Here is a 16970-nt window from a genome sequence, read left to right on the forward strand (position 1 = left end):
TTATAAATTGCTTCTTCTGTCGTAGTGGTTTTCAGAGGTTTTGCAAATGATACATCTTCTTGAATGGAATTATTAAAAATATATCTAATATAAACAAGTAAAACTGCAGCGTTTGCTACATCGGTCGACTCGTCAAGTTGGATCGTGAAATAATTCAATTTTATTCTTTTCAAAAGTATACTTTCCACATTTGCCAAATCATTAATTCTTCGCGACACTGTTGTTTGATAAGGGAACCAGGTCAATTTTCTTTGCTGCCTTTTTTCCAAGCATACACTTCATGAAGTCTTTCGCACACGGTCCAATCAAATTTTCTGCCACTGTATGTGCTCGTCCAGATCTTGCAATTCTGTAACTTACTCGTAATGATGCCTCAAGAGCATTTTTACTGTCTGCGTTTGAAGCTGACAGGAAAGGCAAAACACTACATTTTGCTAATTTTCTTTTAAAATACTCCACAGGTTTATCCTTGTATGTTGAATGTTTTTTTGTTTCAATGTGTCTACGAAGAAGTGATGGTTTTAAACTGCTGTTGGCCAGGACTTCATTACAAACTACACAAAGCGGTTTAGGTTCTGACTCATCCCTGGTAAAATAAAATCCCATTCGTGAATAGTTGCTGTCATATTTTTGTTTCTTCTCTTTTGTCTTACTATGTTTGCCTATTTTTTCCTTGCTTTCAGTCTGGAGAGACGGTAGCTCCCTACTGCAACTTTCAGTATCGTCACCCTGTGTTGGTACCAAATCAGGGTATTGAAGTTGAAGAAGCAATTGATTGCTCGTCCAGCTTTTTGTCGGACTTGATAAAACTACCTGTCTTTTTTAACCATCGATCCATAATAAAATTACGGAGTAATAATTATTCACTTTCACGTTCGACGTGCACACATTTAAGTAAAAAGTTTTTATCGTAATTTATTTACACACACTATGCACCACCAATTTGTCTTATTAAAATCAGTCGTGGTTCTTAAGCGTGTCGTACGATTCAATTCGATTCTACTCTCCCCTGTCTGATTGCAGCATTTTTATATTGGCAGACGCTATTCTCGTTCTTTCGAGTGTATTCGGGGTTCTTGGTTCGCTGAATTGTAAGTTTCCGGATCATACAAGAATGTACACGCATCGCCAGCGGCGTAGCGTCTCATCGCGTTACAGATTGTTTCAAGTTGCGACTCGACGATTTCAAGGAATCTTCCGTCGCAATGCGTAAGTGACTGAGGTAATATTCATGAATTTGACATTTAATTGATTTCCTGATCCATTTTTATTATTGTATTAATAGTACTGTGAATATATTTGCCTACATTTAATATTTTGTTATTTTTTACGTTTGGGATTTAAAATTCTGCAATTACAATATATTTTTCGCGAACCCCCACCACCAGTTGGGAATCACTGCCTTAGATGATGCCATTGTGTTGACTGTCTCCTGTTCAGAACGTTAGATGCATGTTTCGTCCTCTGACAATCCATGGCAAAGAAAAGCTTACCCTGTTGGCCTCCTAAATATTTTTTCAGCTTTGTGGATCTTATCATGTGAATGCTTCTAAATATCCTAAGGCATCAATAATGTTATTAAAACTTCCCTTGGATACGGAGAGCTCAGTTGTTCTTTTTGAGGAATTCATCTGCAAGTTAAAGCAATGTCGGGCCGAATGAAGTTTTTGGCTAGTCAGGAGACCCGTTAAACTGCTTTGCCTATGCTTTTTTTTTTTTTTTAAATTTAATTATTGATGTCTTTTTTTGTCACAAGAAATTGCATAATAGCTCTGCACTGCACAATACATGTGTTAGGAAAAGGACTGTTGCTTGATGCTTCATTAGCAATAGAGACATTTTAAACTAATAGAATAACTTAGAATTAGGTATAAAGTGTTGTACAAGAGTTACTAAAAACTCTATAATACATGATATCACTAACATTTTAGTTGGATATAACCAGATTTTGAAATGTCAGAATCCACTGAGCTTCCAGTACATAAAATAATTAAAACAAGAATTTTGGAATTTTGTTCATGATATGGTATCACTCTATTGTGTGTGTGTGATATATATATATATATATATATATATATAGGTCTGACATTGTGGTCAGCAACACAGGAGCGCCACAGGGGACTGTACTTTCTCTGGTCCTGTTCAGCCTATATACTGTACATCAGACTTCCAATATGACTCTGAGTCCTGCCACATACAAAAGTTCGCTGATGACACTGCTATTGTGGGCTGCATCAGGAGTGGGCAAGAGGAGGAGTACAGGAAGCTAATCAAAGACTTTGTTAAATGGTGCGACTCAAACCACTTACACCTTAACACCAGCAAGACCAAGCAGCTGGTGGTGGTTTTTAGGAGGCCCAGGCCCCTCATGGACCCTGTGATCATCAGAGGTGACTGTGTGCAGAGGGTGCAGACCTATAAATATCTGAGAGTGCAGCTAGATGACAAATTGGACTGGACTGCCAATACTGATGCTCTGTGTAAGAAAGGTCAGAGCCGACTATACTTTCTTAGAAGGTTGGCATCCTTCAACATCTGCAATAAGATGCTGCAGATGTTCTATCAGACGGTTGTTGCAAGTGCCCTCTTCTACGCGGTGGTGTGCTGGGGAGGCAGTGTAAAGATGAAAGACGCCTCACGTCTGGACAGCTCTATCGATCTATCTATCGAGGTACAATAGACAGTGGTGTGCTGCTGTGCAATTTGTTAGCGATGAGTTTAAATCGATTCAATTCTGATTTGGATTCAAATGGTCAAAGTGAAGAATCATCTGTGCATATCAATCCATCAGTTATCAAACCTGAATGAAGTTAATCAGATCCTATTTGGGCTGGAGGCCATACTATCAGCATAGGGTTCAAACAAGAAAAGGAGCAAATATGGATAGATGTGCTGCCAAACAGGCCATAATCTCACACGTTCACTCATATGTGACAAATTAAGTGTTGCTGGTTAACCCAAAATGCATATATTTGGGATATGGAAGTAAAATCAAATCATTCAGGGATTTCACAGAACACATGGAGAGCATGCATACCACAGACAAGTAGTGCCTGAGCCAGATTCAAAACACTAGCAAACCAAAGGCAGTGTCTACTTTTATGGTACACATGATTTCACATTTTGACACACTGACTTTACAGTTCGTGAGTACAGTACATCCTGAATCTTTCTTGCAGATATTTCTCAGAAACAAAATAACTTTGGGAGTGATTTGATTTCACTGCTCGTGTCAACTTTTGACAAGTCATAGTGGATTGGCTCCACTTTTGGCAACTATTTATAATCCTTCATCAGCTGGCTAGAGACAAGTAGCTGAACATCCTATATAGTTGATTAAGAGTCAAGTAAAATATGGAGAATGGCATGCATGGGTTGTGGAGTATGAGTCGCTAAAAATATACCGGTAGGCCTACTGACTGACTAAATGTAAATGTAATGTGTTTAAAATTTCCAATTTCACATATACCAGTTCAGTTAATTTTTTTCCTTCTAGCCTTTTGATAAGAGTATTTTTTTTTTTATTTTTGTAATTTTTCAAAGTGTTATGTTGTGTGTTACTCAATGCTTGTAACTTCCGAATAACTCTCTCTCTCTCTCTCTGTGTGTGTGTGTGTGTGTGTGTGTGTATATATGTATATATATATATATATATATATATATATATATATATATATATATAGGCGATTCTAAATTGGCCCTAGTGTGTGTTTGTGTGTGTCCTGTGGTGGGTTGGCACCCTGCCCAGGATTGGTTCCTGCCTTGTGCCCTGTGTTGGCTGGGATTGGCTCCAGCAGACCCCCGTGACCCTATTCGGATTCAGCAGGTTAGACAATGGATGGATAGATATATATATATATATATATATATAATAGAAATTTAATGTCTATCCACTTTTCACGGGGGAACTACTTAATGGATTTAGATTGGGTTTTTTCTATAATTTGCTTGAACATTCCGGTTGGTTTTGCAACCTCTCTCTCCTCGCGCTAATTATCATAGTTCGTCCGTGGTACTGATTTATTTGCGCAAGTCCAAGAGACACACAGCGGGCCGAGGGGAGGTGAGACGGAGCCCTCCTCACTCATGCATCAGCCTTGGGTCGTATCTTACATACGCTTAGCTAGTAAACAAGGGAACTAAACAGATTTAGATCGGTTTTTTTTTCTGGAATTTGCTTGAACATTCCAGTTGGATTTTGTGACTTCTCTCATCACGCTAAGAATCATAGTCCACTTGCAGGATTGATGTATTCTTGCTAATCTGAGACCGAGGCTGTGGGTAGGGGGAAGTGTTACATCAAGAGTGGGGGGCCAGGAAGGGCCCTCCTCACTCACATGCCAGCCTCTGGTCGAATAGCTCTATCTTTTGCCTTGTTTTGGAGCAGACCTTGCCTCCTCTTAAATAGCGATACCCGTTTATTGATTTTTAAAGTTTGTCCTGTATCACTACTACACGGGTGAAGCCATGGGGGAAGGCTAGTAAATAATATAAAAAAAAGCCACAACAACATTGCTACAGCCATTTAATGGTAAACTTTAACAGGTTTTGTGTACCGATTCCACAGCCCTGAGAAATACACTTGGGCTTCATCTACTGTATTGTGCTTATATACAACAGTTACTGCTGTTGCCTCATCAAACAAGTGTCTTGGGTTTGAATCCTACATCCACTTGCCCTCTGTGTAGAGATGACATGTTCTTCCTGTGTCTGCATGAGGTTTTCTTGAGGCAGTCTTTAAAGATATGCATGTTAGCTTCACTGTTCATTCTAAAAAAGCTGTGGGTGAGGATGTACAAGTGGGCTCTGCAATGAACTGGTATCCAAACCTGCCAAGATAGATGCCTACCTCCAACAAGCCTGAGTTTTTAAGTGGGTTACTTTAAACTACTTGTACAGTGTTATTTCTATCTTATTAATTTTTTAATTACTTTTTTTTTTTTTTAGTTGTCTAGTCCATTCTATCCATTAATACTTGTTTTAAACTGTGTTGCTCAAATGTAATCTTGAGTATACAAGAGTGCACACCAACCTCCAGAGGATGTAGTAGGCAGAGCCCACCCAGCATGATTGAAGAGAGTATGGAAGTAAAGTTCTTTGCTCTGCTAAATGTACATTGTGTTGGCTGTTTGCAGTTTATCTGGCTGCTGAAAGGTGAACCTTTATTTACAATTTAAATTGTGTACATTTTCAGAAATGACAGACACATTACAAGTGCACAGTGATTGCTTCCAAATTTTTAGAATTGAAAGACATGGCTGGTTAAGTGGTTGATACCGAGCCTCCCACAGAGTCGCACGTCCTTCATGTAATGACGTGTGAGAATTAGCAGTGGAATGATGTATTGTGTTTAACATTCTTCAGCACAGAAAGAACATTTAAACAAGTCTCTGTGCAATTTTGGGGGGTGGGGCTGTGTTACTTTTTTCATATTGCGGAAAGTTAGAGGAATGGAAGAATGGAAGGCTTTAATTACAGTAGAAGAATAGGCCGATAAAATGTCAATTTAGAAGTTTTATAGCTTTCATGTGCTCCCCAGGCCAGTTTAGGCTTGTGCTGTAGATAGAGAGGATTAACTCTCTTCTGTTTCTGTTGATTGACTGGATTTTTCCACCCTGCGTTTATTTTCCGATTAAAAAAGTTACACGTTTTGTGTGACAGGGGCCATGCACCTCTAGTACTGTATAAGGTAAGGAAAATTACCAGAAGAGAGCAGAAGCAGTGGTCTTGGTGTGTGTCTTCTTTCCATAGGCAATGTTTTTGGAGGTATACAGTATATTAACTTGTGTGTTGTTTTGTGGAGTATGAAATGGCTGATTTGTGGGTTAGTTGACAGTTCTTCTGAGGAGTGCAAAGTTTAGGGTTTCACTGGATTCTAGTTAATTTTAGCCTCTTTGGCTACCCAAAAGATCTGTAAACCCAATATTATTAGATACTGTAATTATAATTAATTACATTGGTATTCTCCCAGTATTTCATTCTCTTGCAGACATGGCTGTGGTTCAGTAATCCTAAATATAAATAAAACCCGTAAATATTTAATGGCTTCATAGGATGGCTTAAATAATTTGGCATTTTCCATTTATGACATTAGATTAAGCCAGTTTGAGAACTGTAAGTCATTTGTTGAATGTTAGATTCATCAGCGGAGTCTCATGTTATTGCAGTTCCTGTGCTCTTTTATATCCAGTAATGTGAAAGCCTCCTCTTTTTCATCATTCTGTGTATTGTCTAAGCACACAGGTAAAAGGTGTCTTGCGTCAAGTAACAAAAATTGACAACATTCCAAGAACAGGCATTTCTAGGATTGTTTGTTAGAACATTTTGGGGGAAGATAACAAAAAACAAATTTCCACTGTTGACACCATAGCCCATTGTCTGCAGTACACTTTTTTGGTTGTACGTGTGTGTCCCTTGCCTGAATATACATATCTAAGGTTTACTGTTATCTTTGGAATTTTCTTCAGTGCTACCATCTTCTGGGTCATTTATACAGCTTAGGCATGCTGCTCCTTAATGTTTTTAAGAATGTTCCTAAAGCTTGCTTGGCTTATCTGCTCCAGCAGTATAACTTAGAACGGCTTAGCTTTTTCTTTTGGGGGTCGGAGGGGTAGGGTAGTAGACTTCCTCGGAAATATTTAAAGACATGTTTAAGAGGAACCTTGAATTCAAATTATGCTCTGACACCAGCGGAAGATCTCAAATGCGCATCTAACTGCTTCTGTCTAGAAAGGTACTGTATTTCCAACTAGGGATACACTGCCAAGAGTGAAGTGCCAGGGTTTTGCACAGTGCTTTCATTTTCTTTTTTTCTTGCATCAGATAAGTAAAATTTATGTACTGTATTATGTTTGCAAAATGCTTTTTTAAATATATAAATCTCTCTCGAGTTGTTTCATTAAGTTGGATTGAACTGAATGTTACTGCAAGGCAGCACAGTTGCTAGGAACTTGTGTTGGTGGTACAGCCTTAGAAGTCTATTAAACATAGTACAATGAAAGTCAGACTACTGCACGTATCACCAGACATCTGACGATAATAATGTAAATAAAATACTTTGAATGCATGTGTGTATATATACAGTATACACTTACTAGCTGAAATGTAAATAATCCACGTAGACCTCCGTATTAACATTTGCAGTGCACCATCTATTGGAATGCATTTTGTAATGCGTGTAGTAATAAAATGCTTTGCTTTGTTCATAAAATGAATTACTACAAATGCTTCTGATGCACTGTATTGGAATGACAGAGATAGCAACCAGATGAATACACAGATACTTATGTTATCAAGGATACATATTTTGTCTGTGTATGTGAATAAATATAATTAATATTATTCATGATATGAAAGTTTTATATCCTGCACACTTTGTTTTTATAATACTATTGAAGATATAATATACAGTCTACGAAGAAGTTCTATTCTTGCCAAATCTTGTAACCCAATTTGTATGCAAGTCAGAACTTGCACTGAAAATGTCAGTTAATGGAGATATCTACAAAAATATATAATGCTTTATTATATTTTTAGGCAATACATTTGAAACTAGTTAATAAAGCAGTGAAAAAATATCGCTACATTTTAAGCATAAGGTCAATATACCTGTGGTAGTAGTGCTGTGCGGTATAATTCTATATCACAGTATTTTTCAAAATGATACCAGTTTCACGGTATTCAACTGTATTTTTTTCCCATGCATGAGTGGATGTTAACCACATTTTCCATAACGTAAACGGCGACAATAAAGTCAACATGTCGACTTTATTCTCGTCATAAGTGTCGAGATTAAAGTGGAAATGTCTAGAATAAAGTCAACATGTCATCACACTATTACACAGTACCTAGGTACATTTGCAAAGTATTGAAAAAAAATAAAACCAGTACAATTTGGCATGCAGTATTATCCAGTAATATAGAAACACATTCACACATTTGAACATAATGGTCCACATCTGAACTTTTAAAACCAAGGTATCTTCAGACAACAGGCACAGCACCTTTTTTTCGTCAAAAGTTCTTCTGTGTCGTCATGTTCAACTTTATCGTCTGCTACAGCTTCCGTTTAGGAATGTTCTCTGTCCATTTTCACCGCTCAGTACCTCCACTAACGCATGTACTCCATTGCATGCCTGTTTAGCGGTGCTGCAGTGTAAAAGATCCCCCCCTTAAACAAGTTTCCCACTTTGCCACGTTCCGAACGTTGTTTAGGCTATTTAAACCGGTGTTCCGGTATAAGAAAAATCCATATCATAACAAAAATAAAAAATGTTTTTGATATGAACCGTTATACTGCCCAGCACTAATCCATGTCAGAACTACAGTAGTTTGCTTCATTCGTAAGTATAAAAAATGGAATTTCTTGCATGGAAATTGATATTCTGTTGAAAAGAGTGAGTTTTATGTGCTTGTTCATATCTGCAAAATTAACCTAATCTTAAAACTAACCTTTACGTGACATCATAACACATTATATACAACGGTAGCATATGGTAATACAGTGCACATTATACAATAACTGCTTAAAGCAGTATGACAATATGTAGAATTACACTTGTGCCTTTTACTGTACATGTTTGTAAGCATGAATTAGGTTGGGTGGAGGAGGCGAGGAGATGTGATCAAATGTTAATGAAAATGTGATTGAACAGAGTGACTTGCCAATGTGTACTTAATTTTAGTGATCAGTAACAATTTCTGATAGTTATAACCGAAAGCGAGCTGCCTGCCTGAGTGTGATCTTTTAATCTTTGGTAGTCTTCCCTGCTTATTTCTTGACACGAGTTGTGCGTACAGTGTCCAAATAGAGTCACATTCTGGTCTGAATAATGTTAAGTACATTTTAAATGGCAGATGTATAAATATGGAACATCATTGATGGATGCAGATTCCTCTTTTAAGGGGATAAACAAATTGTTTTCATCCCATTTCAGACTGCTAGTAATTGCGGTGCACAGGAATCTAAATGAATCAACCCTATTGATTGTGAAAACATTTATAGCTAGGTGGGTATTAGGATGAGGGGTATCTCCTGAAATCCACAACCATTTCCACCATTTTACAGCACTTCAGGACAGATTGTTAATAGTGCACCTCCATATGGTGTGGTGCCTGATCAGGCCAAACATAGTGGTGTCATTTGCAAACTTCATTATAAGGAAAGCATACTCTCAAGTTGATGCTATTGCTATATTACTTTTCTAAACTGAGCAGATCATTTTTTATTTTTTTTCTTTAAAAAAAAACACAAAAACCTTTCTCTCTTTTGTTTCTCAAGGTTATCATCATGGCTATGGATAAAAATGTAGCTGTGCTTCTTCTGATTGGTATGTAACTTCTAAAGCATTGTTGTCTTTTTAATTGTCTGTGACTTTGTAAAAGTGCAGTCCTGGCTGCTTAGAACTGGCTGACTGTGACACTGAAAAAATGTCTTTCAACCTTCTCTCCTCACAAGTTTAAAACTGGTTTTCGCCCACGGTAAGTGATCTGTTATTGCCAAAGGGATGTTCGTAATTCCAGCGACTTGACAGGTTTCTTTAGAGAAAGTGCACTTACTGTAAAGGCAGAATTGAGAAGTCAAGCAAAATAACACTTTTTATTGGCTAACTGAAAAGATTACAATATGCAAGCTTTCGAGGCAACTCGGGCCCCTTCTTCAGGCGAGATGTAATCATGTAAAGACAGCAAAAATTGTGTGTGCTAATTGCTATATTTGCTTACACTTATGAATTCCAGTCTAAAGTTTTGTAAATGCTTACTATAGGATCCATGTTTTTGGCACCCACACTAAAACGAAAAAAAGAACAATTGTTACCCTTCAAGTTTGATTTGTAGTGTAACTTTACATCTGATAGGAAGACTGATCTCACCACGACGCAGGGCATTCAATCTTAAGTTGATGAGACCTGCTGTTCTAATTGTGGTATGGTGTGTCATGGGGCTGTGGCAAAATGGCAAGGTGCAATTTTAAATAACAGTGCAGCTTAGATTTATGAGTGTAGGGAGAGAAAAGACGTACAGTCACGGAGACATTAATGGAGGAATGAGCTGATACACATGTGTGAGAGATCAACGCAGCCACCCCTCATTAATGACTCTGGATCATTTAGCGCAGCACATGCACCCAGTGTAGGGTATAAAGACGACTGAGTTCAGAGGAAAGAGGAAAAAGTCAAAATGAAGGAAAAGAAAGTAAAGAGAGACACAGGAGTTGGAGTTTAAACCAAAGGGTGAAGAAGAAAGATAATGGACTGCTGTTGCTGCTTTGGAGTGGACATTTTGGGTAAGTTTTAAGGATTTTTCCATCAATTGTGGACTTGTGTACCCTTCAGTCCTATTGTAAGCTGCAAGAACAGACAGCATATTTTTTAAATTAATAAAAAATGCTTTAGAACACAATTTTGTGTGACAAATTAATATATACCAGGGGTGGCCAACTTTGATCCTGGAGGTCCACAGTGGCTACAGGTTTTCATTCTAACTATGTTCTTAATTAGTGACTACTCTTTGCTACTAAATAACTTCATTTAATTTATTTGCTATTTAAGACTCAGACTCTTTAAATTGGGGCCTGGTCTTGGAGGGCCTCAGTGGTTTCAGGTTTCTGTTCCAACCCAGTTGCTTTGTGAGAAATCGTTCATTGCTGATGCTCAAGTGACATTTTTCTGCTTCATTTTAGTTGTCTTACTTGTTAAGATTTTGAACCCTTAATTGTTTATTTTAGTCTTAAATAACTGTATTCATTGCTTTAAATGCTCCTTATTAGCAATAAGAGACAAAGGAACCAGCAGTTCTACATCTAGCTTGTCTCCATTTCTACCCATGTGTATTCATCATATTTGGTTTAATTAAGAACTCAGACGGAAACTGAAGAAAAAGTGAACAACTGAAAATTACTCCTCCGTCTTAGACTTCAAATCACGTGGATGATGCATGTTTCATTAGAAAGGAAAAAAAATGTATGATTTAAGAATGTACTAACATGGTACAGTTAAAACACTAACAAGCCGTGAAATTAAAGATCTGTTACTGGTGAGGATTGGCTTCTAATTAAGCAGTGGGGTTGGAACAAAAACCTGACGCCACGGTGGCTCTTCAGAATCGGCGATGGTCACCCCTGATATTATACCACGATTGTTAATAAATCATTGACTTGAAAAATGTCTTTAATTTTCAACGACTGATCAGGATGCATATCTTTGTTTTATTGTTTTACAAGCATGGCTGTTAAACATTTTTGGAAACAGACAGAGGACAAACTTAGCCAAGTTGTGGCAAGCTAACCATCCCCTGTTAGGTAGTCATTACATGAAATTTAATGACTGGATTTTGAAATATAAAAAAAACATATAATCTACTCCATTTTCAGAAGTCAGGTAGAATAAGTGAAACAGTCCTTTGATTACAAAAATAAATAAATAAAAATGCATGATTAAGCAAAAATGATAACAACAGGCACTTGTGCACGTTTACCAGGTATCATCAACAGTAAAGTTCAGTATATGCAGCAGCACTCCCTAATCATTTCCTGTTTATTAAATGAAGGTGATACAGCAAAATAATTAATATTTTGGGAGATTCATCTTATTCTGTTGTGTGTTTCTTTCCATAGCATGCTTTTGTCTCATGAATCTAGATGTAAAGTACAATATGATACAAGTCTTTAGATTGGAAATATTTCTAACACCTGTTTTGCTTCAAAACTCAAATGAATGTGTAGAAATAGATTCTTGTATTGTAAACTCATTAGACCTCATACAGTGAAACGGTCCTGCATTATCCATCATTCTTGATTTAATGTGAATCTTAATGCCATGATGGCTTTTTAAAAAGGTTAGCAGTCAGAAGCGGTAGGGCTGTGATGAGGGAGCTGGCTTCGAAAGATGAAGCTTAATATTCCCTTTATTGCTTTAGGTTTTATTTTTAGGTGAGTCCCATGACTGCCCATTGATTTCATCTGGGGTTATTTTTAAGTTGCAGAATTTTTTTTTTTTTCTGGCGGAACGGAAGACTAAAGTATGATATAATGGCGAAGTGGTGGCTCTGAGGCTTAGGGATCTGCGCTGACAATCGGAACGTTGCTGGTTCGAATCCCACAAATGCTAAAAGGGACTCTGCTCTGTTGGGCCCTTAACCTGCAATTGCTGAGCGCTTTGATTAGTGAGAAAAGCATTCTATAAATGCAAAGAATTATTGTTATTAATGCAAGCCAGTAGTGACAAGCGATGTACAACATGAAATGATATTAAAACATTGATGGAAAAAAGAGAAGAAAACCTCATTACTCTTGTTGCTTAATCCACATGTTGGTTATCCACTCATTACCTTAAAATGTGTAAAATACATTTGGTTTTCCTAAAAGATTGTTAAATAGTTATTTCTGCAAAAGTCAGTACACATCATAAACAGTAAACAAGTACTATACTAAAACTCGTGAGATTGCCTTTTTGAATTGAAGACCCACCTCTATCTACCCCTCATTCACTGGTCAAGAGTCCTGTGTTTGGTGTGTTCAGGAGCTCTGTCATAGCACAGTAGTGTGTTCAGGTGCATTGTTAGGATGCAAAATGCAGTTTTGTGCACAACTCTGCTCCGGATGTTTTTTTCCTTGATACTTTTCCCACAGAAGACACTGCAGTTCAGTGTAATCTTGTTGATAAACAGTCTCTTCACCAGGAACAAACTTCTCATTAATAAGTGAGCCAATATCAGAATGCGGTCATTGTTGTCCCGAGGTTCAATATGACCTGATGTGTTGTTTTCGTCTTGGAGAAAAACAATTGCTGAACAATTGTAAAGTAAATGTCCGAAATATGCATTTGATCAGCACAGCACGATGTTACCTGGTGGACTGATTAACAAGATTGTCGGCATAGGATAATTAGCAACATAGTTGACTCCCATGCTGTTGACCAATTCTGGGAATTTTTGGGTTCCCTCTTGTATACTAAACTCTATTGGAGTGACTTCAGAATATTTACTTAAAAGAAATCCATGATATACACTGATTGATAACTTTATAATTTGCTTGCATTAAGTAATTTGTGTCAAGATTGGGTTTTGTTTATTTATTTTTTTATCATTTTAAGTTTTGAAATGGGGTGGCACGGTGGGGCAGTGGTAGCACTGCTGCCTCGCAGTTAGGAGACCTGGTTTCGCTTCCCGGGTCCTCCCTGCATGGAGTTTGCATGTTCTCCCACAGTCCAAAGACATGTAGGTTAGGTGCATTGGTGATCTTAAATTGTCCCTAGTATATGTGTGTGTGTGTGTGTGTGTGTGTGTGCCCTGCCCGGGGTTTGTTTCCTGCCTTGCGCCCCTGTGTTGGCTGGGATTGGCTCCAGCAGACCCCCATGACCCTGTAGTTAGGATATAGCAGGTTGGATACTGGATGGATGGATGGAAGTTTTGAAATGGTGACAGTTCACTGGGGAGAGTATTCAGTACCAGCAGTGAACCTGGTCAGTTTGTGGAGCTTACTGCTCCTTGATGGACACACAAACTTACAGTCTGTACATTTAATCACCAAAAGAGCTAAATAATCGTCAGAAAGTCAAAATTGTTAGCCTATAGAAGGGGACCGTGGCCTATTGCTCATATGCTTTGCTTCATTTCTAAATTCTTAGCACAGACTGCATTTTCAAAGGTTTTAGTAGTGTAGTTTAATTTTTTTTTTTTTGTTTTAACATGTTAACAGTTTAAAAGCTTATTGAACACGTTTCTTACAATATGTAGATATTTTTTGGTGGTAAAGTTGTCACTAGAGGTGGGTGATTTGGTTAAAAAATGCAATTAAATTCAATTTCGATCTTATAATGAAAGTTTTTCTGAATGTTTGTTTTTGGAAGAATAAAACTGTATATTTTATGATTCTGAGTTAATAGCAGTTACTGGAGGCAAAATGCTTCCAGTCATTAGTTTGTTTTTTGTTATTAAAATTCTCTTGTTTATGCAAACCAGATTATTAAAGACTATTGGGGGAGGATGGACACTGCATGTACAGCAGACACCATCATATAGTAAGATTAGTTTTTGTATGGGTTTGCAAAGTCTACACTGGTACTCACTTTCTTTGAGTCGGTTTTATTGATCAAATTATGGATGGTTGCCAAGAAAAAACTATTATAAAGCCATCAAGGCAAGTAGTTAATTTTACTTGTGTCATTTCCCAGGTAACATCAATACATCATCTCCTGATGGAGTGAGTTTGAAGCATTAAAATTACACTTTCATGATGGAAGGTTACACATTCTGATGGCAGTATAAGAGCCTCAGTAGGACACTTTTAGTTTGATCCAGCATCTAAATGTGCCCAAGGCTAACCCACCATGAAGAATATGGGCAGTATTGTTCATTTCCTTCTAATTTTGCCATCGTCAGTAATGGTATGGTACTTGTAAAAAGGGCAAATAAAGATTGAAATGTGGAGGATATGCTTCCTCTGCCCAACTCACTAATGCCACCAGGGCTAATCTGGTTGAAAAAGATGACAAATAAATGACCGCTGATGTCCCACCATCTCCAAATCAGTCCTACTTTTACTGCTAATTTGCTTGACACAGCAAAGCCAAGAAGCATATTGAGTTACAACATTGTAAACCTAAGAACCACTGCATGAATTGTATGAACACCTGCTCTGCCTAGAATTTACATTCGGTGACAGTTTATATAACAGCATTTTTTTAAATCTTATTTTAATAAGAGCTTTCATAGCATTTTGTGAATGCTTCTCCAAGATAAAGAAACTAAAAAGTAAACTTTGAATTACTATGTAAGTGATGTTACTGCACTCTGTCTGAGGATGGGAAGCACATTAGAATACTAGACTTTAAACCACAGTATTCAGTCCCTGTCCCTGACTCGGTGTGACCCTGATCTAGCCATTTTGTTTTTATTAACTGTTATCGGCTGTAAATGGGAATTAATAATTTAAAATAATGCAAAATGAAAATAATAGATAGCATGGACACACAATATATGTAATGATCATACAATATACTTTGCAGAGCAAAAATACTTAGCATACACAGTGTTGTGAAAAAAAAAATTGTCATTTCCTGATTATTGTTTTTGAAAATTTTTGACACTGAATTTTTTTATGTCTACAAATAGTTATTTGACAACTTTCTGTAAATGAAGAGAGACTTGTTCTGTTGTGAATGCCATAACGAAGAGACTGGCATCCTGACAGAGATGGATGGCGATTCTTTGCTCAGATGGAATTCCAAAATGGAAGGACATGGTTGGTCATGTTGGTAGAATAGAAGGTCAGAGGGAGACTGCTTACCAGGGCCCCATATCCCCCCTATACACAGGGTTGGCAGCATTCCTCTGGTACACATTTGTACACCCGCAGGGCATATTGGGAGCTGTAGTCCTGATAGGCAGCCCTGTTGTGGGGTACTTGAGTGCCACCATTGGTTCAAATTTGGGGGGCTTTCACCTGGCCCTGAAGTGCTTCGGACATGCAGTGCAGTGGCACAGGAAGTACTCCCGGGTCTCCTCTGTATCTCAGGGAGTCGTAATCGGGAGGCAGTGAACAACACTTGCAGAGGAGGGCAAAAAGAGGTAGCGGTGCTATTTTGAGTATTTTACGATGCTGGTCTGACTTTAAGGTGCTATTTTAAATAAATACCTTTTTTTTTTTTTTATAACCATGAATGTGTGTTCGGCTGACTTGTGTCTGGTGTTTCGGGCTTGGGGGTGCCCCTGAGTGGCCACACTGTGCTACATCTGTAACCGTCAACGCTAACAGGTTTAGGTTAGTCTTCTGAGAAGAATGCAATCCTTACAAAAGCTACCTGAAAATACATCTTGGGAAAGAAAAAGTTAAAAATGCAAATGTAATATATTACTGGGGTTAATCGACGTTAATAATTTATTGTAAATAACCATTACGTACTGAAGGCCTCTCCTCCCTCTGTCTCCGTCAGTCACTGTGAAATTTCGTCAGGCCATCTTTTGTAACTTTCATTTTGCTGACAAGCTTTGACTTGAGCCACTCAGTATGTGTTTGTGTTTTATTTGCCTTACAGCTCTGGCATCTGCTTTCTCAAGTGCGTCCGACTCAGGTAATGCCTCAGTGCATGACAGTTGTGTTTTTTTTTGTTTTTTAACCTATTATTACAGATTTTCATAATTAATTACTTGCTGCATTTGTTGAAAGTACTGTTTTCAAAACTTGAATGTGTGCTGATGTTAAAGAATAACATGTGTTCCTTTATTTTCACAGAAGGGAAAGAGGATCCTTTTACATATGGTAAGCATATTACTGCTTGTCAGGCGACTTGATAGACACACCTTGAATTTCATAACTGATTAATGCACCTTTCTCCCACATCTCATGTGCTATATGTTGCATTTATTAATATGTTACTTAACCCCCAAAGCTGTCTTTGCTCTTCACTTTCCTTGATTTTATTTTCTCTACCACCTGTACATCATTTCTTTATTCATGTACATGTGCATTTGCTTGCCCTCCCTGGCCTTTGCCTTTTATTTACGATAATGATATCGTATAATGCCATATCGAGATGCCTACTTAAAATTGCCTCTTTAAGAGACTTGGTCTTTAATAAAAATAATAAAAAGAATCATTTCCTTTTTGAAAGGTTCAAATGAAGTTGGGGAATCTGCATTATAAATGGGCTGCCAAGCCTTGACATATTTCTGTTTTAACAAACCCTGACTGTCTCACTTCATGTAGATGAAAGGGAAATAAAAGAAAATCAATTTATTTTGCATAGCTGAGTCATTACTGTTCTTTAGTGATGAGGTTAGAGAAGCTGGTATCAAGTAGAAAACACTTGTGCACTAATGCAATGGGCACCCTTGGTATTCGTCCTGGATCTGTGTAGCAGTTTGACAAAGCTTATCCAGATGGCACTTCTTTTCAAATTAAATCAAATTTTATTTGTCACATACAATTTGCACTGTTTTTATAATTGTAGTGAAGTGCTTAGTTACAGAAG

General features: G+C 37.6%; 1 protein-coding gene across 1 annotated transcript in view; it reads left to right on the plus strand.

Annotated features, from left to right (window-relative positions):
- LOC120541726 (FXYD domain-containing ion transport regulator 3-like) overlaps positions 1–16970 on the plus strand; it is a 48701-nt gene that overhangs the window by 22307 nt on the left and 9424 nt on the right. Inside the window, exons 2-4 of the mRNA XM_039773623.1 lie at positions 9281–9329; positions 16035–16070; positions 16232–16258. Of these exons, the coding sequence (XP_039629557.1) occupies positions 9290–9329; positions 16035–16070; positions 16232–16258 (103 nt within the window). The 5' untranslated portion in view covers positions 9281–9289. The remainder of the gene's footprint in view (positions 1–9280; positions 9330–16034; positions 16071–16231; positions 16259–16970) is intronic.

This window comes from Polypterus senegalus, chromosome 12, assembly GCF_016835505.1.
Source record: "Polypterus senegalus isolate Bchr_013 chromosome 12, ASM1683550v1, whole genome shotgun sequence".
Taxonomy (NCBI): Eukaryota; Metazoa; Chordata; class Cladistia; order Polypteriformes; family Polypteridae; genus Polypterus; species Polypterus senegalus.